We start from the raw sequence: 18979 nt of genomic DNA, 5'->3' as shown, positions 1-18979 counted from the left end.
GGAATGCGCCGCTTCGAAGGCCAGTACGCGTTGCCATCTTCGAACAGCGCCTCTTCGAACAGTGTGCCACCAGCAGTCGCTGCATGTATTAAGGAGGCTCACAACCGGCAGCCACGCTCAGCAAACAAGAGCGCCCGTTGGCAGCAACCAAGGCGAAGAGAGGGGGGGGGCTCCATATTCAGCAGCGAAGGGGGCAGTTCCTGCCATGTTGCGAACGCCGAACGCCACCAGTCAGTAGGGAGGGAGGGTATTCCGGAAATACAGCAGGGGGTCCCTCTCTGCTATACACACAATACGTGTATATGGGTGTGAGACCTTGTGTGCTTGTTTACATTACTGCGAGCAAGGATTCACGCCAAGTCCACCATCGCTCTGCTTCTTCCATACAACACCGAGAGGAGAGGTGGATGAGGGAGTGCCGCGGAGAGGGTGAGAGGCTCACAACCGTAGGCCCGGGAAAAAATTTTGCTTTGATACCACTGTGAGGATTACTGTTATTACTTAGTATTTCATCCACTATCTATGTATTTAAGACTGAAACTGAAAGTAGACTTGAACACAGATGTTTGATTGATTTATTGAAACTATGATACAACAGGCTCCTTATATAGGAGTCCAAGAGACACGAATGAAAAGACACATCCCATGACCAATAGTCATGACTCTAGGCGAAGAGACACATCCTTTGGACGAATAGCTGCAATCATTGGATGAAGAGTTGCAACCCTAGAGCGAAGGGGTGTGACCAGGCGTCGAAGGAGTGTGGCTCTTGATGAAGAGGCATGTCTCTAGAGCGAATTGTCGTGACCATCCGAGTGTAGGGGTCCTCTATAATCATGTCACTTCAGTATCTGTAACCATAAGGAGACTGTGTATAATGAACTAAGTCACAATCGTGACATAGTGTGTACAAGCCCATAAGTTATAGTACATAGTACACTTAGTACTTTTAATGTACTAAGTGCACTATGTGTACTAGTGCAATATACATGTGTGATAGGGGAGTCACACACTCATCTTGATGAGTTGACTTATCCCCACAACTCTCTCTCTCCCTTTTCTCTCTGTGTGTATGTCTCCCACATGAATATCTCTAACCCTAATAATCTCTCCCATTCAACTGGTATCAGAGCTTAGGTAGCTGTCTTGATTCTGGAAGAGGTGACAGTCACCTCTCGTCATGCGTCTTCTCCACAAGGCACAAAGCCTAATAGATATATGTATGCTGGTGCTCATGGAGGGCATGAAGGTCATATGCATTCAAGACATGTATCCCATGGTAGGGGTGACAGGTCTGCCACTAGAAGAGCTTTGCCTTCTGAGTCGTCTCATGGAGAGACATTGCCTTATGCAAGAAAGTCACATGCATCTGATTCTCAAGTTCGTGGAGCACATGCCACCGTGCCTCATGAAACTTCTATGATGGCCCATGGAGCCCATGCAGATAGGGCTGCCCCGTTGGATAAGAGGAAAAGAAAAAGAGAAGACCATGAGCCTCATGCCAGAAAGCTCAAGGAATTTAAAGCAGGTGACAAATCTGTTAAGTTTGATGTTTTTCATGGAGAGCATGATGCTTCCAAAGTGTTAGCATCTGTGGTACAGTTTGACATTGCTTTTAGCGATGAGGACTTCACTGAGAAGTCTAAAGTACGCCATGCTAGCATGTTTTTGAAAGGGACCGCTGCTCATTGGTGGATCACTGAAAAGATCACCAAGGACCCCATTTGCACCTGGAAGGAGTTTAAGGACAGATTCTATGCTCAGTTTTTGCCACCAAATGCGGAGCAAATTCTCACTCAAAAGTGAGATAGACTTGAGCAAAGAGAAAATGAAAGTGTGCAACAGTATGTCAACAAGTTGTCTAGCCTACGAGAGCCGTCGTTTGCATGATGCTGAGCTTCATATGGATATCTATGAGAAAGAGCTCTTGGCTGTAATTCATGCCTTAAAGATATGGAAACATTATCTTCTTGGGACTGAATTTGTAGTCAAGACAGATCATCAAAGCTTGAGATACTTTCTATCTCAAACAAAGCTTTCAGAGAAGCAGATGAGAATGGCAAACTTTCTTTCCATGTTTCATTTTCAGATTGTGCATACTCCAGGAAAGAAAAATGTGGTGGCCGATGCATTATCCAAGAGGCCTTATGTAGCTGCATATATGGACTGATTTGTTGGCTGGTCATTCACATGCCTCTTATGTTATCAACGAGGGTTATCTTATGAAGGATAATTGCCTATGTGTGGTGAAGGATTTGCATCCAAAGGTTATGGAGGAATGTCACGCTCCACCTTATGCTGGTCATAGAGGTATCATGCCTACTACACGCATGATTGAGAGATATTTCTTTTGGCCAAGCATGCGGCGTAAAGACATTGAGACTTATGTACGTGCGTGTATTACTTGCCAAAAGGTGAAATTTGACAGGCAAAAACCTCCAGGTTTGCTTCAGCCATTGCCTATTCCCTCGCAACCTTGGGAAAGTATTACTATGGATTTTATTATGGATTTGCCAAGATCCCAGCATGGGAATGATGCTATTTGGACCATTGTGGACAGGTTTAGCAAGCAAGCTCATTTCTTGCCCGTCAAGAAAACCATTAAAGTTGATCATATGGTAAAGCTTTTTCTTGCTAATATTTTCAAGCATCATGGTATGCCTAAATCCATTGTTGGGGATAGAGATCCCAGGACTACCAGCCTCTTTTGGAGGGCTTTATTTGATAACATGGGTACTAAACGTGAATTTTCATCAGCTTATCATCCCCAAACGGATGGCCAAAGTGAAGCTGCAAATTCAGCCGTGTTGGATTTATGGAAGTGTTATGTGGCAAATCAAAAGACTGCATGGGAGAAGTATCTTCCACTTGTTGAGTTTGCCTACAATAATACGACCCATGCCTCCACGGGAAAGGCCCGTTTGAGATTATTTATGGCAGAGTGGTATTACCACCCATCCTTCATACAAAGGATGAGATTTTTGCAGCTGATGAATATGTTCGTGATTTGGATGTAGCTTTTGCTCAGGTGCGGACAGCCATTGCAAGGTCACAAGATAAGCAAGCAAGATCGTGTCGTATGGACGGGAGTCAGACTGGTGCCACCCGTGTATGACCTGGACTGTGTTCTGTCCATGGGATTGTCACGCCATGGAAGAGCCAGTATTCGTGTCGTGTCTTGCCTATGGGACTGTCACTCCATAGGGAGGCTCGTGCCTGGAACTGTCTTACCTATGGAACTGTCACTCCATAGGAAGACCAGGATTTATGTTTTACGTCGTGCCATTTTTTGTGCCCGACAGATATTTTGTACTTGTTCCATGAACGAGAGATATGTCCATGATACTATTTGCACATGCACTCATGTTTTGCTTGTTTGAAACTATTTTCGCATGACTTGTATTTTTGTGTTTGCCTGCTTGACGTGCCACTTACTGAGCGGGGACGCCTGCCAATGAGTCGTGAAGTTTGCTCTGTCTTCTGACGAGTTTTATTGCGTGTGAACAGGTGGTAAGTGTATTGCACATGCTGGTTTAATAGTTTATTTTCTAACCTTTTGTTTTATAAGGTTGTATGTTCACATTCAGTTAAAAGTGGGCACCCACTTTGGGCACCCACATAAGGGCCAAGGTGGGCAGCCACACTTAACTCGTGTGTGTGGGTGTGGGTGCATGGTCACCTACCCACACCACCATGAAGCTGGCCGCCCCCATGCAAACGTGGGGAGCCGGCTAGCTGTAATTGTTTAACTCCCCTCCAATATCTACAAAATAGAGGCTACCACCCTTCGTAAGGAGAAACCGGCGATCATTTCCACGATCCCTCAGGCGGCTCCTTCTCTTGCGCTTCTGCTCCCAAGCGGCTGCACTTCAACCTGCGCTTCTGCTCCCAGGCGGCTGCACTTCAACTTGCGCTTCTGCTCCCAGGCGGCTGCACTTCAACCTGCGCTTCTGCTCCCAGGCGGCTGCACTTCAACCTACGCCTCTGCTCCCAGGCGGCGCAATTCAACCTGCGCTTCTGCTCCCAGGCGGCTGCTGTACCCTACATACAAGCGGTGTTTGTACTGCACATGCTACGCTGCCTCTTTTGCAGGCTACTGTGTGCCATCATCAGCAGGCTACACAGGTTGCATAGGCTGCGTCGCCTCCTCCAGCAGGTAGTTGTCCCCTCCAGCAGCAGACGGCTGCCTCTTCTCCACTGCAGCCAGGCGACCATACAGGCTGCTCCTCCGCTGTGTGTACTTCTCCTACTCTGCAGGCGACGGCTATACCTTGCATACAAACGGCTCCTGCTTCTTCTCCCTCAGGCGGCTGTACCTTCTGTACGTAGCTGCTGTTCCTTCAATTGGCGGCTGTGCTCCTACAGCCAGGCGACGACTCCTCTTCCTCCTCCACAGAAGGTGGCTGTGTCCTGCACAGCGGGTGGTTGTTTTCCTTTGCAGGCGGTTGTGCCTCCTTTACATAGGCGGCATCTCCTTTCTTCAGGAGGCTATACTATTCCCCAGGCAACTACTCCTCACGACATGCTGCTGCACCTTGGTGTCCCTCTCAAGTAGCTGCACACAGACACCATGGGTATTGGTCTTCCATCTGCAATCTACAAGTAAGTGAATTTCAGATTTAAGTAAAGAACTTTGTGGTAAATCTGATAAGGGATTCTCTCTACGGCTAACACCCGTTCGGTGCCGTGCGCGCCTGTTTGTGCGTGGTCCTGGGACACCAGTGGGGCGCTCTCTGCGGAGTCCAGTGAAGGCACAGGACCATAGAGACTGGACCACTCAAGTGGTCGCTCTCCTTCGAATATCTACTTCGAACTTCTTGTTTGGTACTGTATTCATTTGTACATGGACATCATCTGGTTCTTTGAACCCATGGAGCATCGTATTTGTTAAATACTCCCAATAATATATCATATATTGAGAGGGGGGTCGGCCCGTTCCGGCCCTAGTGCTGGTGTCTATCTATTTCATTTCATTTCATTTCAAATTCCAGTTGTTATTAAGTTGTCCATTTCAAATTGTGATATTAAGTTGTGCTATTACGCGTGTGGGTGTCCAACGAAGTCTATTCCCACTTGACGGGATTGGTTTCAGCAGGACATGGTTATCTTTGGTGTAGCAAAGATTATGGACAAGATCTGTTCCGAGTTCACATGCTCAATACAAGAAGTAATTTGCTGAATTCACAACAGAGACAATGAGCCAAAACGGCCAGTCCCTCCCTCAAATAAAGTAAATTGATCTTGGGAGAATCAAGTACATAGTGTCATGGGCGTTTCTAACCAAATTTCCATACCAATGCATATTAGACTTGCAACTCACACTACCCTCTCAAGTGCCCATGTTCCTATTGTTCCACCAACACATGGTAGCAACAATCTGCAAGAGAACACTGCACAGGGTATGTGATCTTGTAATCCGGTTCCTCCCTCCTGCTACTTGCTTCCATATTTAAGCATAAAAGCTTACCAATTGCAAGTAGAGTTGATGACAGCGGAAGTCTTCACGATGGAAGTGCTTGTAGTGTTGAAATCTTCGATTTGTGGCAATTCTTCAGGACAAAAGTCTTCAAGAGGATGAAAGGAACCCTAGGAAAGCTTCCCCTATGGTTCAACTTGAGAAAGGAGGGCTGAAATTAGGGTTTTCAGCAAAAAGACCAGAAATTACAGCAAGAAAGAGAGCTGTTTTGCTGAATTTCAGTCATTGGGAGTGTGTAGGAGAGTGATTAGCACGCGGAAACACTCTTGGAAGCTTGGGAAACACCTTAGCAAGCTTGGATATGGAGTTGGGAAGGAGAAAGTGCAGAAAATACAGCACAAATGGCCTCATGAAGGAGGCGCCTTCTTCTAGAGAGAGGAAAGCGTGAGGTGGTGAGTTGTCAACTCTAGGCACGCAGGTGCTTTGTGGAGCAAGCTAGAAAGGACACATGGTTGGTTACTCCCTTTGTACAAAGGGGATAGGGTCTAGTCGGTGGACATTGAGTTTTGTCCACCTCGAGACATCAGTCTGTGTAAACATCGGGCTGGTCATAATTTATAAGTAAGTTTTGGCCGCCCAAAACTTAATGAAGTGTATACACACACTTATAAATTAGGGTTAACTCCTAAGGCTAGGTTTATGACCAATACTTACCACCTGTCACATGCCACATAACCATGTCAGCAGACAGTTTCACACGCACGGTTTGTGGGCGGGCGTCCCCTTACCCAGAACTACACATTGGTCAAGCAAGCATGAAAACAGCATGCAATTTCAATTGCAAGCAAGCACATAAAGATGCTATGCAATGCAGCATTGGTATGGACAATCCCCGTTCATGAGACTATACCAAAATAAGCGTGCTCCAGGCAAGTACACAAGGTACCAGACCCAATGTAACACCAATCCACCAGGCATTTCCGGGCATGTACACAGAGACACAAGTCCCAACGGAAAGCCAAGTCCACAGTATCACATGAGTGGCATCAATCCCCGGCATATACAACTGCCATGGACACCAATCCAATGTACATACATGATGAGGAAGCACGGGTGGACCAATTGGGTTGCCAAATGGTGACACGGTGTGTCTAGTAGCTCATAATCTTATTCTTGGAGTTCACTGCACCCTTGTGTGGGAATTCGGCGCCAAGCAAAGTTCCTTGCTGCCCGTGATGGCATTCTGTTTTAAGAAAACAAGTTGGCGGATGAAACCGATCCCGACAAATGGGAATAGACTCCGTTGGACACCCACACGCGTAATAGCACAACTTAAATATCTCAATTTGAACGGACAACTGAATAACAACTGAAAACTGAAATGAAATGAAATGTTAATCAATGGACACCAGCACTGGGGCCGGAACGGGCCGACCCCTCCCCCTCAATATATGATATATATTATTGGGAGTATTTAAAAGATACAATGCTCCATAGGTTCAATGAACCAGATGATGTCCATGTACAACTGAGATGAATACAGTTACCAAACAAGAGACTCGAAGTAGACGTTTGAAGGAGAGCGATCCACTTGAGAAGTCTAGTCTCTACGGTCCCGTGCCTTCACTAGAATCCGCAGAGAGCGCCCCACTGGTGTTCCAGGACCACGCACAAACAGGCGCTCCCGTACTAACGCCTGGCCCTCCCGATCTCAGCACCCATGGACCGTGGTTCTCCAGAAGCTTGGACTACCCGACAGCGAATGGGTGTTAGCAGTAGAGAGCATCCCTTATCAGATTTACATCAAAGTCCTTTGCTTAAATCTCAATCAACGTACCTTGTAGCACAATGAATCTCAATCAACGTACCTTGTAGCACAATCAACGTACCTTGTAGCACAATGAATTATGGCCTTCAGCAGTATTAGACTCCCACGTATGAAAGGAGGAACATTGCTGTTTCTGCCAGCTTGAGAGATGGAGAACTAGCATCTGCCCCGTAGAATGATATGAAAGTCCTTTGCTTAAATCTCAATCAACGTACCTTGTAGCACAATGAATTATGGCCTTCAGCAGTATTAGACTCCCACGTATGAAAGGAGGAACATTGCTGTTTCTGCCAGCTTGAGAGATGGAGAACTAGCAGCTGCCCCGTAGAATGATATGAAATATTCACTTGTTGTGAAGTCAGTATGCAACCGCCTGCAAGGCAAGGGGAGAGAGATGGCCTATGCAGCCTCCTGTATGCAGTCGCCAGCAAGCAAGGAGAAAGAGATGGCCTGCACAGTCGTACAGCGGCCTGAGGGCAAATGGAAGTGAGGCTTGTGCGCAGCCCAGCAGCATGCAGCAGTCTGAGGGCAGGCGGAAGAGAACTGTGCACAGCCCAGCAGTACAGTCGACTAGTCGTGCAGCGTTGGAGAGGACAAGCGGAGAGATGATGCTGATTCACCTGTGCGCAGCTGAATATAAGCAAGAGGAGGTTCACTCCTAAGCGATGGAAGGGGGTGCATGATAAACAGCTGGCCGGCCCACCACAGTTGCATGGAGGCGGCCAGTTCCAAAGTCTCAAGGTGAGGGGTGGGTAGGTGGCCATGCACCCACCCCCACACATAAGAATAAGTGAGGGGTTTCCCTCTCCACCTTGACCCATACATGGGTGCCCACCCTACCAAGGACATCATGAAATATTTGGGAGGGTGCCCACTCTTTAATGAATGTGAACTTGCAACCTTATAAAAAGGTAAAGGTTAGAAAGAAAGCTATAAAATAAACAATTGCAATACACTTACCACTGTTCACACGCAACAAAACTCGTCAGAAGACAGAGCAAACTTCACGACTCACTGGCAGGTGACCCCGCTCAGTAAGTGGCACGTCAAACAGGCAAACACAAAAATACAAGTCATGCGAAAACAGTTCCAAACATGCAAAACATGAATGCATGTGCAAACAGTATCATGGACATATCTCCCCTTCATGGAACAAGTACTAAATATTTCTGTCGAGCACAATGATGGCATGATAGAAAACATAAATCCCGGTCTTCCTATGGAGTGACAGTCCCATAGGTAAGACACAAATCCAGGCACGAGCCTCCCTATGGAGTGACAGTCCCATAGGCAAGACACGCGGGTGGCACCAGTCTAGCTCCCGTCCATGTTATGCAAAAATACTGGCCCCTTCACATGAGACACCGGCCTGGCCTCAAGTGAACGAGACACAAATCTGGAGATGGACCAAATGGTTGGCCAATTGGTGACAGCGGAAGCTCTCTCCGAGGTAATTCCGGTATCTGCAGTATTGGAGGGTCCATGGTTGCATCTTCTTCAGACTCTTACACACTATGAGCTACAAAGGGGGTGTTAGAATTGTGCATCTCAGTGTTTGGGACTCTGCCTATTTTATGGGCTTTTACGCTTTTATCTCTTTTCTGTAGGTCTTGGAGATGTCAGCCAGCTCCCACACTGCACTATAAAAGGGACTTCTCATATTCACTTGTAATCAATCCATTCCAAGCACATTGTGCAACACCTCTTGCTGGCTATTGCCATTGTAAAGCTTCATGCTATTATAAAAGGTGATCTTGTCCACAAGCTCTCTCTCCTTTGCTCCCTCTTCTCTCTCTTGTTTTGTCTTCGCTTCCACTTGATGCCAGGCTTATACCTAGAAGCCATATTTTATTGATTTATGGACACTTTTAGCGTGGGTTAGCGTGAAAGGGTGTGCTTTCTTGCTTTATTTATAGCCTATACCATATATATAAGTAAGATATAGGCTCATAAGTGGCCATCCCCTCGCATGGAGAACTTCCAAGGATCAAGACCCAAGCAAGGCCTTGGGCATGGCTCTAGCTACACACTTGGACAATGGAATCCGGTGGTATGAGATGCCATGGTTTGGACAACAAGCATGGCAATGGTGTTGGTCTCGCCTCTAGCCCAAGGGTGCTCTGGATTGAGCTATAGAAGGGTGGAGAGCGACCGATGCCATATATATGGTGTGTGTGTGTGTGTGTGTGTGTGTGTGTGTGTTGCAAAAGCTGCTGCAGAGTTAAGAGGTTGTTTCACAACCAACAAGAAGGGTCGGAAGAGGGTGGGATCAGCCTATATATGCCCCCTCAGCCCCTAATTTTTTATCTTGCATATTGGGACCCAACACTGGTATCTATGTGGATAAATGATTAACATGCATGCTGTTTAATCCATTCAGTATCAATCCAATTGCATTAAGATGAATACCTTCTGCAAAATTCTCTGGACATTAGTGCACGTGAGGATCTGACTCTGACACTGCGCACGTTGAAAGGATGCACACACACACAGTATTCAAACCCTCCTCCAACACAAAAAAATTGATGTGAAGCAACTGGCTTCTTTTAGTTGGATAATGTGAGAGTAACTAAAGATTTCATTCCATAGATTCCCAACAGGAAATGACTGAAGTCTAATCTCCCCCCTTGCTTTGGCAAGGGGCTTTTAGTCGGACAATGTGAGAGTCATTATAGATTTCATTCCATAGATTCCCGACAGGAAATGACATAAGTCTGATCTCCCCCCTTGCTTTGGTCTTCTATTAGAAAATGTGACATGTAACTGAACATTTCACTCCTAAAAATCCTTAATAGAAACTGCCAGATATCTTTTCTCCTCTCATTTTGGGACGTATTTACAATTGCATTTAGACGAAAGAGACATTTCAATAACTCAAAATTCCATCAGCATCAATTTTTCAATAATGAAATGCATAAAAGCATTAAAACCTGGTGTAGAAGAGCTAAATCACACACCTGGTGTGGACGAAGATGTGCTCGATGTGTCAGTGCTAAATGGGAAGTGCCAAAGGCTACAGGGAGACCTGCTGTTGCCACTAAGTCACAACCATCAGGCACCAGAAAGCTGCAAAACCCAAAAAGAAAAAAAGTTCAATATTGAACACAAAATAGCAAACTTCAATGTGTAATTTTCTTCTAGAAAAAAGAGATCATCCAAAGGAACAAATATAAAATTTCCACCGCCCCAAACAATTCAAGCTGTTGCCACACACCCCCGCTCCCACAAGCACGGGCACCCACATATAAGCATGTGAAACCACACCCTGTATGCAAGCATAAGCAATCATAGTAACAAGTAACAACTGTTTCCTAGCCAAACATTGCGGAAACTCCGTGTAACATGGGTAATTGCAAAAGCGTGTTTATGAATTGATTGATTGAACGTGTCCATACTAGTGCTGCATTGGATAGCATCTTTATGTGCTTGCTTGCAATTGAATTTGCATGCTGTTTTCATGCTTGCCTGACCAATGTGTAGTTCCGAGTAAGGGGACGCCCGCCCGTGAACCGTGCATGTGAAACTATCTACTGACATGGTTATGCGGCATGTGACAGGTGGTAACTATTGGTCAAAACCCTAGCCTTAGGAATTAGCATTAATTTATAAGTGAGTGTGTACACACTTTAGTACACAATTCATTTAGTTTTGGGCGACCAAAACTCGCTTATAAATTATGACTAGCCCTATCGCAGGTCCCAAGGTGGACAAAACTCAATGTCCACAACCCAAACCTTATCCTCTTTGTACAAAGGGAGCAACCAGCCATGTGTCCATCCTAGCTTGCACCACAAGTCACTTATCCTCTCTACCTCACACCTAGGATGGACATCTCACCCTCTCTCTCTTCCATGTCTCTCTAGAAATAGGCGCTCCTCTTCATGAGCCTCGTTGGCTGTGTTTTCTGCACTCTCCTTCCCAACTCCATAACCAAGCGTGCTAGTGTGTTTCCAGGTGGTTTTACTCTCCCCCACACTCCCATGACTGAAATTCAGCAAAACAGCTCTTACATTTGCTGTAATTTCTAGTCTTTTTCTTGAAAACCCTAATTTCAGCCTTCCTTTCTCAAGTTGAACCATAGGGGAGCTTTCCCAGGGTTGCCTTCATACTTTTGTCATGAAGGATCGCGTCAGATTGAAGATTTCAACACTCCAAACGCTTCCATCCCAAAGACTTCCACTGTCATCGACTCTACTTGCAATTCGTAGGCTTTGATGCTTAAATATGGAAGCAAGTACTAAGGAGAAGGAGCAAGACTCCATGTTCACATACTCTGTGTAATGTTCTCTTGTCCTACGTGCTACCATGTGTTGGTGGAACAATAGAGAGCAGATGGTAGGGAACATGGGCACTTGAGAGGGTAGTGTGAGTTGAAGTCTACACCGACAACCACATTGTTTGCAATATTGTATTCATATGCATTGGTATGGAAATCTAGTCAAAAATGCCAATGACACTATGTACTTGATTCTCCCAAGATCAATATACTTTATTTCAGGGAGAGACGGCCGTTCCACGTCATCGTGCGTCTCTTGTCAATCCAGCAAATTACTTCTTGTATTGAGCATGTGGTCCATTAAATCTCGGTTACCAGGAAAGGATTTCAAGAAAACGGTTCCAAGGGATGATGAATCAAGGAGTGCAGTGAGAATGCCAGACTCAATACTCAGGAAAAGAAGACCAAAGAAAGAGTTCAGGGACAGGGCATGAAGAGCCAATGAACAAGTGGAACAGATGCACAAATCTACACCAAACTTTGGAGTGGAATCAAAGACCTAAGACAAGGTTTCCATTGAAAAGGTTGCCAAGAAGAACAAGTATGGGAGACCATATGTGGAGATAGAGGACAATGACACAATTGTCCAAGGTCAAGGTTGGAATCCTATCATCAAGTTTAGTAGCAAGGGATCTCATGTGCATAGGTAAATGCTTACTCCCACGCTAATCCCTGGTGGACAACAGTTTAAACAGACAATTTAGGGCATAAGCTAGGCATAGGAGGACACTAGAATGGATCCCCATGGATCAAGATCAGGTCTGCCAGGATTGCAAAGCATTCAGGGCCGGTCGGTAGCTTTAATGACATTTAATGTCCATTAGAATTGTCAACCAACATGATTGGGTGTCCAAAAGCCTATATAAGGCTTTGCCAAGAATCTTTTCAATCATCTGACACCTCAAAAGTGTTAGGTCACAGTAGATAGGTAGGATGGGGTTTTCCACCTTTTTGGGGCATGTCTATGGCTACCAGAATCATGTACCATTTTGTACTATATAAATACACTGAAAATACAGCTCTTCTCTCCATCTCTTCTCTGCCTTTTGTATTGAGATGTTCCTATGAAAGGTGTTTAGGGCTGAAACAAGACAGAGCTTCCGCGCATGTAACAGGATGTCATGTGCATGCCACATGGACATCGCTGAGAAATCAAGCGCATAATTTGGCAGCAGATGTAGGACCTAGAAAAAGCTCAACAAGGCACAAAAGAGGGCTGGACAGCAATCGACAGCCATCCAAGCGACCACACCTGTGAAAGGCCCATGTTCCCTTCCATCTGCTCTCTATTGTTCCACCCTCACATGGTAGAAACAATCTTCAAGAGAGCACGTAGGACAAGAGAACACTACACAGGGTATGTGAATCATGAGTTTCATAAGTCCACTGCATCCCAAATAAAGGGAGCCAAAAGGAATAATCCATCCCTTGGAGTAGAGGTGGACTTTATCCATAAAAGCATCATATCCATGAGATATCCAAAGATTTCTTCTCTATAAACTCGGACAGATTCGTCCATAGAAATTGCTTGTGAAGCCCAATATCTATATAAATCTCGTCCAAGAAAGAAATCTCCATAGATATAATCCATCCCAATAAAGGGAGCCATGAAAAGAATTCATCCCATTAAAGCATAGTCACAAGGGACGGAGGGGACGGCAGCTTGGAACGCGGGGACGCCGATTCGGGACAGACCAGCAAACGGGGACGGACGGGGACGGACGGACATCCCCCATGGCACGTTTCTCACAGGGGACGGCGCAGGGACGGGGACGCCGGTGAGGGACGGACCTGTGAGGGGACGACAGAGAGATGCCTGCCGTTTTTGGCTGTTGCGCTTCCCATTTCTAGCCGTTTATGGCTGTTGGCTCTTTGAGGCTTGTTTGGCCCTCTCTCTCTCTCTTGCCCTTGAGGCTTAAGTTTGAGGCTTGGGCCTTGGGCCTTGGGCCTTGGGCCTTGGCCCTTGAGGCTTGGCCCTTGCCTCTCTCTCTCTCTCACTTGCCCTTGCCTCTCTCTTGCCTATCTAATATCTATATATAGAACAAGGCTACAAGGCTACAAACATGGAGTTTAGCGTAAACGGCCCTTCGGGCCGGGGGGGGGAGTCATCTCCCCCCCGGACCCCCTGCAGAGAGGGGCTCACGCCCCCCTATGCACCTTCCCCCAAGTAGGCTGGTGTGAAACTGCGCGCCGCAACAGACTCAAAATTTACAGCCCATATGCAGTAGGTGTATAATAACTCACCGCATATGCATGTAGCCTGGTTGGCAATGTGCCAACCTTCTCCAGAATCGTCTCATGCTATCTGGCCACAATCGGCCACCATCTGGTGTTTAAACCGGGACCTATCAGGTGACCCGTGCTACTCATAAATACCTTCTCCTCATATAGGGGGGACTCACAAAGTAGAGTTAGCCGGTGCCTGCGTAGTTACCTGAGGGTGGAAAAACTTTTAAAAAAAAGTATTTTTTGAGTGTCGTTCCCTCCCCCGTCCCCGTTCCCTACTTATGGCCGTCCCCCGTCCTATCCCCGTCCCCCGTTACCGTCCCCCGTTCCTTGTGACTATGCATTAAAGGGAGCCATAAACAATGTTTCCCTGAAACCATCTCAAGGCAAACAACAACACCTTTCTCCTTGCATAGCTATACAAGGGTTAGTGAACATCAAAAACACTTCATAGTAAATAGCAAAAGCACCAACTTTGCAAACTCAAAGTATACTTAGCTGTTCTTTGCCAGGTTGGCCATGAAGCCAAAAGAAATATCTCCTCACCATATCCTTAAGATATCCCGAGATATATCTCCATATAGCTTACTTGTAAGCTTGATAATATAATCCATATCCATATGAAAAGAGTGCTAAACGTGTGCACATAAAGCCAACTTCACACTTCCACGATAAAATTCTGTGAATTCATAAATCCTTAGATCAACAAGCTGTCTACTGCTCATGCTCTTGCTTCATAAGCTATGAAGCGGCTGGCCATGCTTAACAGCAATGATGGTAAGTGTGGTCCCCACTTGAGATCTTTTCTCTTCCTTATTGATAGAAAGAAGCCTCCGCTTCCAAGAAAGCCTATGCTCTGATACCAATGAAACTCGCGGCGGGTGCCCGGGAGACTAGGGCCTTTTACACACTTGTTGATACCATCAATGCATGTTAAAACACTTAAACATGGCCACAGCCTTAACACATATCCATCATCACTTTGCGTAAAACATAAAGCTGGACAAAACATCCACAAATGCTGAAAATGGAGCTTGCACGTGTGACACCACATAGAGGCCGGAATGGGCCGACCCCCCCCCCCTTGGAGTATTTTATTACCAAAGGAGAATAATATCATGTGCAAGCTTTGAGGGCCTTACTCTCCCCACGGGAGATGCCGGATTATCCCTATACAAATGCCATAACAGAGCCCAACACAAGGCTACCAAGCCGGAACATAGGCTGTAGAAATGCCGAGCCAACAATATAATCCATATACCTCCGTGTGGGCACTGACTCTTCTCCAAAAACCACGGGTCTTCATGCAATAGAGCTGGTACAGCAAGTACAACTCTCCATTCAGCCGGTACAACAAGTATAATGGCTGGTACAATAGGTACAGTGACTGGTACAGCCGGTACAATGGCTGGTACAATCGATATGGTGGCTGGTACAACAAGTACAGTAAGTACAAATGTTGGTACATCAGGTACAATGACTAGTACAGTAGGTACAGTGGCTGGTGCATCCGATATGATGGCTAGTATAGCAAGTACAAATGCTAGTGCAACAAGTACAATGGCTAGAAATCATAATAAATGATTAAATACCCTTGCCTTCAGTATTTCTTCGCGATGGAAGCCTCCAAAACAGTCCCCAACAGCCGGTATTCTTCATGGGCAGCCTTCAAGAGAGAGAGAAAGAGAGTAGCCAGCATTAGGGCAGCCTTCAACGGTGGTAGAGGCTAGTGTGCAGCAAGAGAGCCTCCATTAATGAAGAGAGAGGGCTCCAATTTATAGACTTGGGCCTCCCATGAGCTAAAATGGCAAGAGAAGGCTACAATGACAAGTGGAGAGCCACACAATAGCTGAAGTGACAAGTGTGAGGCCACTTGTCTCACTTTGATCCACTTTCTAACAAGTGTCCATCTCACTTTGGTCCACTTTCTTGCCACATGTCCCAATCTAAGAGATGGGTCCTTCCATAAACTTTATCTCTAAAAATATCCCAACTAGTAGACATTCTGTCAGAGGCACTTTGCCAACTCTTGGTATCTGCTCAATTCCAGATGTAATGATGCGAACAGAATTTCCATCGGAGTCGGGCCAAAAATAGCAACTCTCCTAAATTTTAGGAGTGTGGTCCTTTGTATTCTAGGATAATCCCCCATTCCCAAAGCTTGTACTTTCCAAATATTTAAACATCCTGGAGTCCACCAAACCCCTTTCAGACTGGGAAATGTCCAGGCTGGTGACATAATCTACCATGTATTACCAACATGAAATATATACAATGCTAAATAGAGATACTCAATGGTAGCACTGCTCCTGAGCTCTCAATGACTCAACGATGACTAGCTCACCAATGAATTTTCTCCATGTCTTTTGGTGCAATCTTGAGATGATTATATGCACTATACATCCATAAAACATTGCATCTCATGTCATGCTACGTCATCCACCATGGTATATATAAAGGGTACTGGAAAGGAATGCTTGATGGTTTATGCATTCAATTGCTCTTGTTCCACACATACCAACAACTTCTTGAAGAGTGGTTAATCAGATAAACGTTATGTTCAACATTGAGTGGAGAGATCTCAGTCTGATATCCTTAACTCTTAAAAAAGATAAGCATTTGTTGTTGATTAGTACTAGGATGAGAAGTGACCAATAGTGTAAATATCGGTTTTGGAAAGGAGGTAGTCCCCTTCACAAGCCCCAAACTGCTAAGTTATATAGACTCCTATTTACAGTATCTAATGTTAGTGACTTGGCTACCAACTCTACGAACCCTAATAACAAAGTGTGTTCACACAATAACCCAATAACTACGTCCACACTTGGCTACTCATTGGATGCAAGGACAATATTATAATGATCTGACACAACAGCCCTTAAAAACACATAAATTCGACCACGTACTCGACATGAGAGAGTTGGTCAATGGGTGGAAGTATGTCCATGCCACACTCAAAAGAGTGCTCCATTTCTCAGGAGGAGCTGTTTTTGTTTCTGTTTCCCTATTTTCTAATCTCGCCTAAGAATTCTTTCGATTTTCTCTGGTAAGTTTTGATTTTCCCCAATTTTTTGTGTTTCTATTAGATTATGATCTATCCCAAGTTTCTCCTGTATTTCTCTCGACTATGTTCATCATTTCCCGTTCCAAACCATTTTCGTTCCCTCGTTTCCTAATCTCACAAAGAATTTTCCCACAATTTTCTCCTAGTAAGTGTTGAGTTTCTATATTTTTCCTTGCTTCTATTAGATGATGATCTATCCCAAGTTTCTCCTCTATTTCTCCTATATTCATCATTTCTATTTACATCTACTATATTCTCAATTTGTTTCTCAGTACAAAGAGCTTTGTGTGAATATATGCTCTTATGTGTGTGTGTGTGTGTGTGTGTGTGTGTGTGTGTGTGTGAGAGAGAGAGAGAGAGAGAGAGAGAGCTCATATCTTGATACAGAGTTCTACACCCACTATTGGGTACTGATGACGTTAGTTGGGATGTCGTAGTATCTAGTCCATACTATGCATAATGGAGTTGATAGTTATATAGTCTTGCGGGTTGACTACCATGGGTATATAACATGCACGTTCCTAAAAGGTGAATTTGGGCATGTTCTTGGATTCACCTAGGTATATATATATATATATATATATATATATATATATAATGTTAGAGACATGCCGTTTCCTATTTCGGTTGTTGGAGACATCGTCCGTTTCCATGCATGCAACTATGATAAGTGCACACACTGAACACATGAGTGCAAGCACAAACACACACATGAAATGAAATTAAACTGCATTTGGGCCCTCAATCCATAACAAAACTTCTGGTCCTGCACGAGCTATTGAGGAACTTATCATATTATTTAACCGACCATTAACATAGAAATATGATTGGAACCTTAGAGGTTTGATTGCAATTGTCTCATAGCTTTCACAATTCATATAAAAAAAATAGATTTTTCAAAAGAAGTAAAACCAGACAAACACTTACAGTCTGCTCTCTTCAATCACATGCTCTTCAGCAAACGAACCCACATCGCCGACACCGCAGACTGCATCACCAATCCGGAAAGACGAGACGTCCGCGCCGACTTCGTCGACGACGCCGGCAAAGTCGCTGCCGGGGACAAAAGGGAGAGGGGGCCTCTCCTGATACCGACCCATCACAGAAAGGAGAGTGGCATAGTTGACGCTGACACCTTCCACACGCACGCGCACGTGCTTGGGCGATGGCAGAGGAGGGCGAGGGTGCTCTGTGTCAATAAAAAGAGGGGATTGGTCGGAGAAAGGGAGCGTGGGATCCCCCAGAGACCTGCACACCAAGGCCCTCATTTTCGTTCTGCAGAAAGCTTTAGAACGACAGCTCTGTACGCAGAGAAGGATAATAATAGAGACGGAGCTTTCGATGCTCACAATTTTTCAATGCTATTGATGCAGCGTGTTAGGTTGGAACTTTCCATGTTTAGCTCCAGCATATTAGCTCTTGACAAGAGCCTGTGCACACTACTCCTGGCAGGTTCCCCATATTAGCTGTTGACAAGATTCTTAAGAGTCTTTAGGGCCTTTGCACACTACTTCCCTAAAAGTAGGTTCCCCATATTAGCTGTTGACAAGATTCTTAAGAGTCTTTAGGGCCTTTGCACACTACTTCCCTAAAACCCCTAAAATTCCACAGTTGGCTACATGGATCAAGTTCAATGTCCCCTCCACTAACTTGGGCGAGGGAGATCGCCCCAAAAACCCGAGCTACCTCCAAGGTCCAAGGGAGTGTATAGAGGCTCGCTCCACCCATGTCGAAACACAAACAATCGAATAGAAGTGTGAGAGAGTTTGCTACAAATTCTCCCCATCCACACTTTGACACTCCCCGTCCAGGGCAGGGGGTGTCTGTAAAGACCCTTAGCAACGTGTTTGCACATCTAAGAGTGATGGTACTACTTTGCACATCTAGAAGTAAGATCATCACCATGGAAAGAGCGGTTCCTATTTGATAAGGACAAAAAGAAGGTGGGTGGAATCCATAATTCTATGATGGCTTAGTATTGGCCTAAAAGAGTGTCTTTAATGGCCAAGGAAATGCACCTTACACGAGTTAGATTGCACCATATTAGCTCTTTATAGTGGTGGTATTTTTGTTACTTCCCCTACCGGCGGCGACTTCATGTGTTTGTCTTGCACCATATTAGCTCTTTATAGTGGTGGTATTTTTGTTACTTCCCCTACCGGCGGCGAC

At 45.3% G+C, this 18979-nt stretch overlaps 1 protein-coding gene across 1 annotated transcript in view; it reads right to left on the bottom strand.

Moving 5' to 3' along the window:
• LOC147635546 (GroES-like zinc-binding alcohol dehydrogenase family protein) overlaps window positions 1–18216 on the bottom strand; it is a 31105-nt gene extending 12889 nt beyond the window's left edge. The window contains exons 1-2 of the mRNA XM_086802882.1: window positions 17738–18216; window positions 10202–10310 (exon numbers count right to left, since the gene is read on the bottom strand). Of these exons, the coding sequence (XP_086659008.1) occupies window positions 10202–10310; window positions 17738–18078 (450 nt within the window). The 5' untranslated portion in view covers window positions 18079–18216. The remainder of the gene's footprint in view (window positions 1–10201; window positions 10311–17737) is intronic.
• Window positions 18217–18979: the final 763 nt, after the last annotated feature.

This window comes from Cibotium barometz, chromosome 9 (assembly GCF_041138505.1).
Source record: "Cibotium barometz isolate CiBa-2024 chromosome 9, ASM4113850v1, whole genome shotgun sequence".
NCBI classification, from domain to species: Eukaryota; Viridiplantae; Streptophyta; class Polypodiopsida; order Cyatheales; family Cibotiaceae; genus Cibotium; species Cibotium barometz.
The sequence above is the reverse complement of the archived record's forward strand: the minus strand, read 5'-3'. Positions and strand labels throughout refer to the sequence as shown.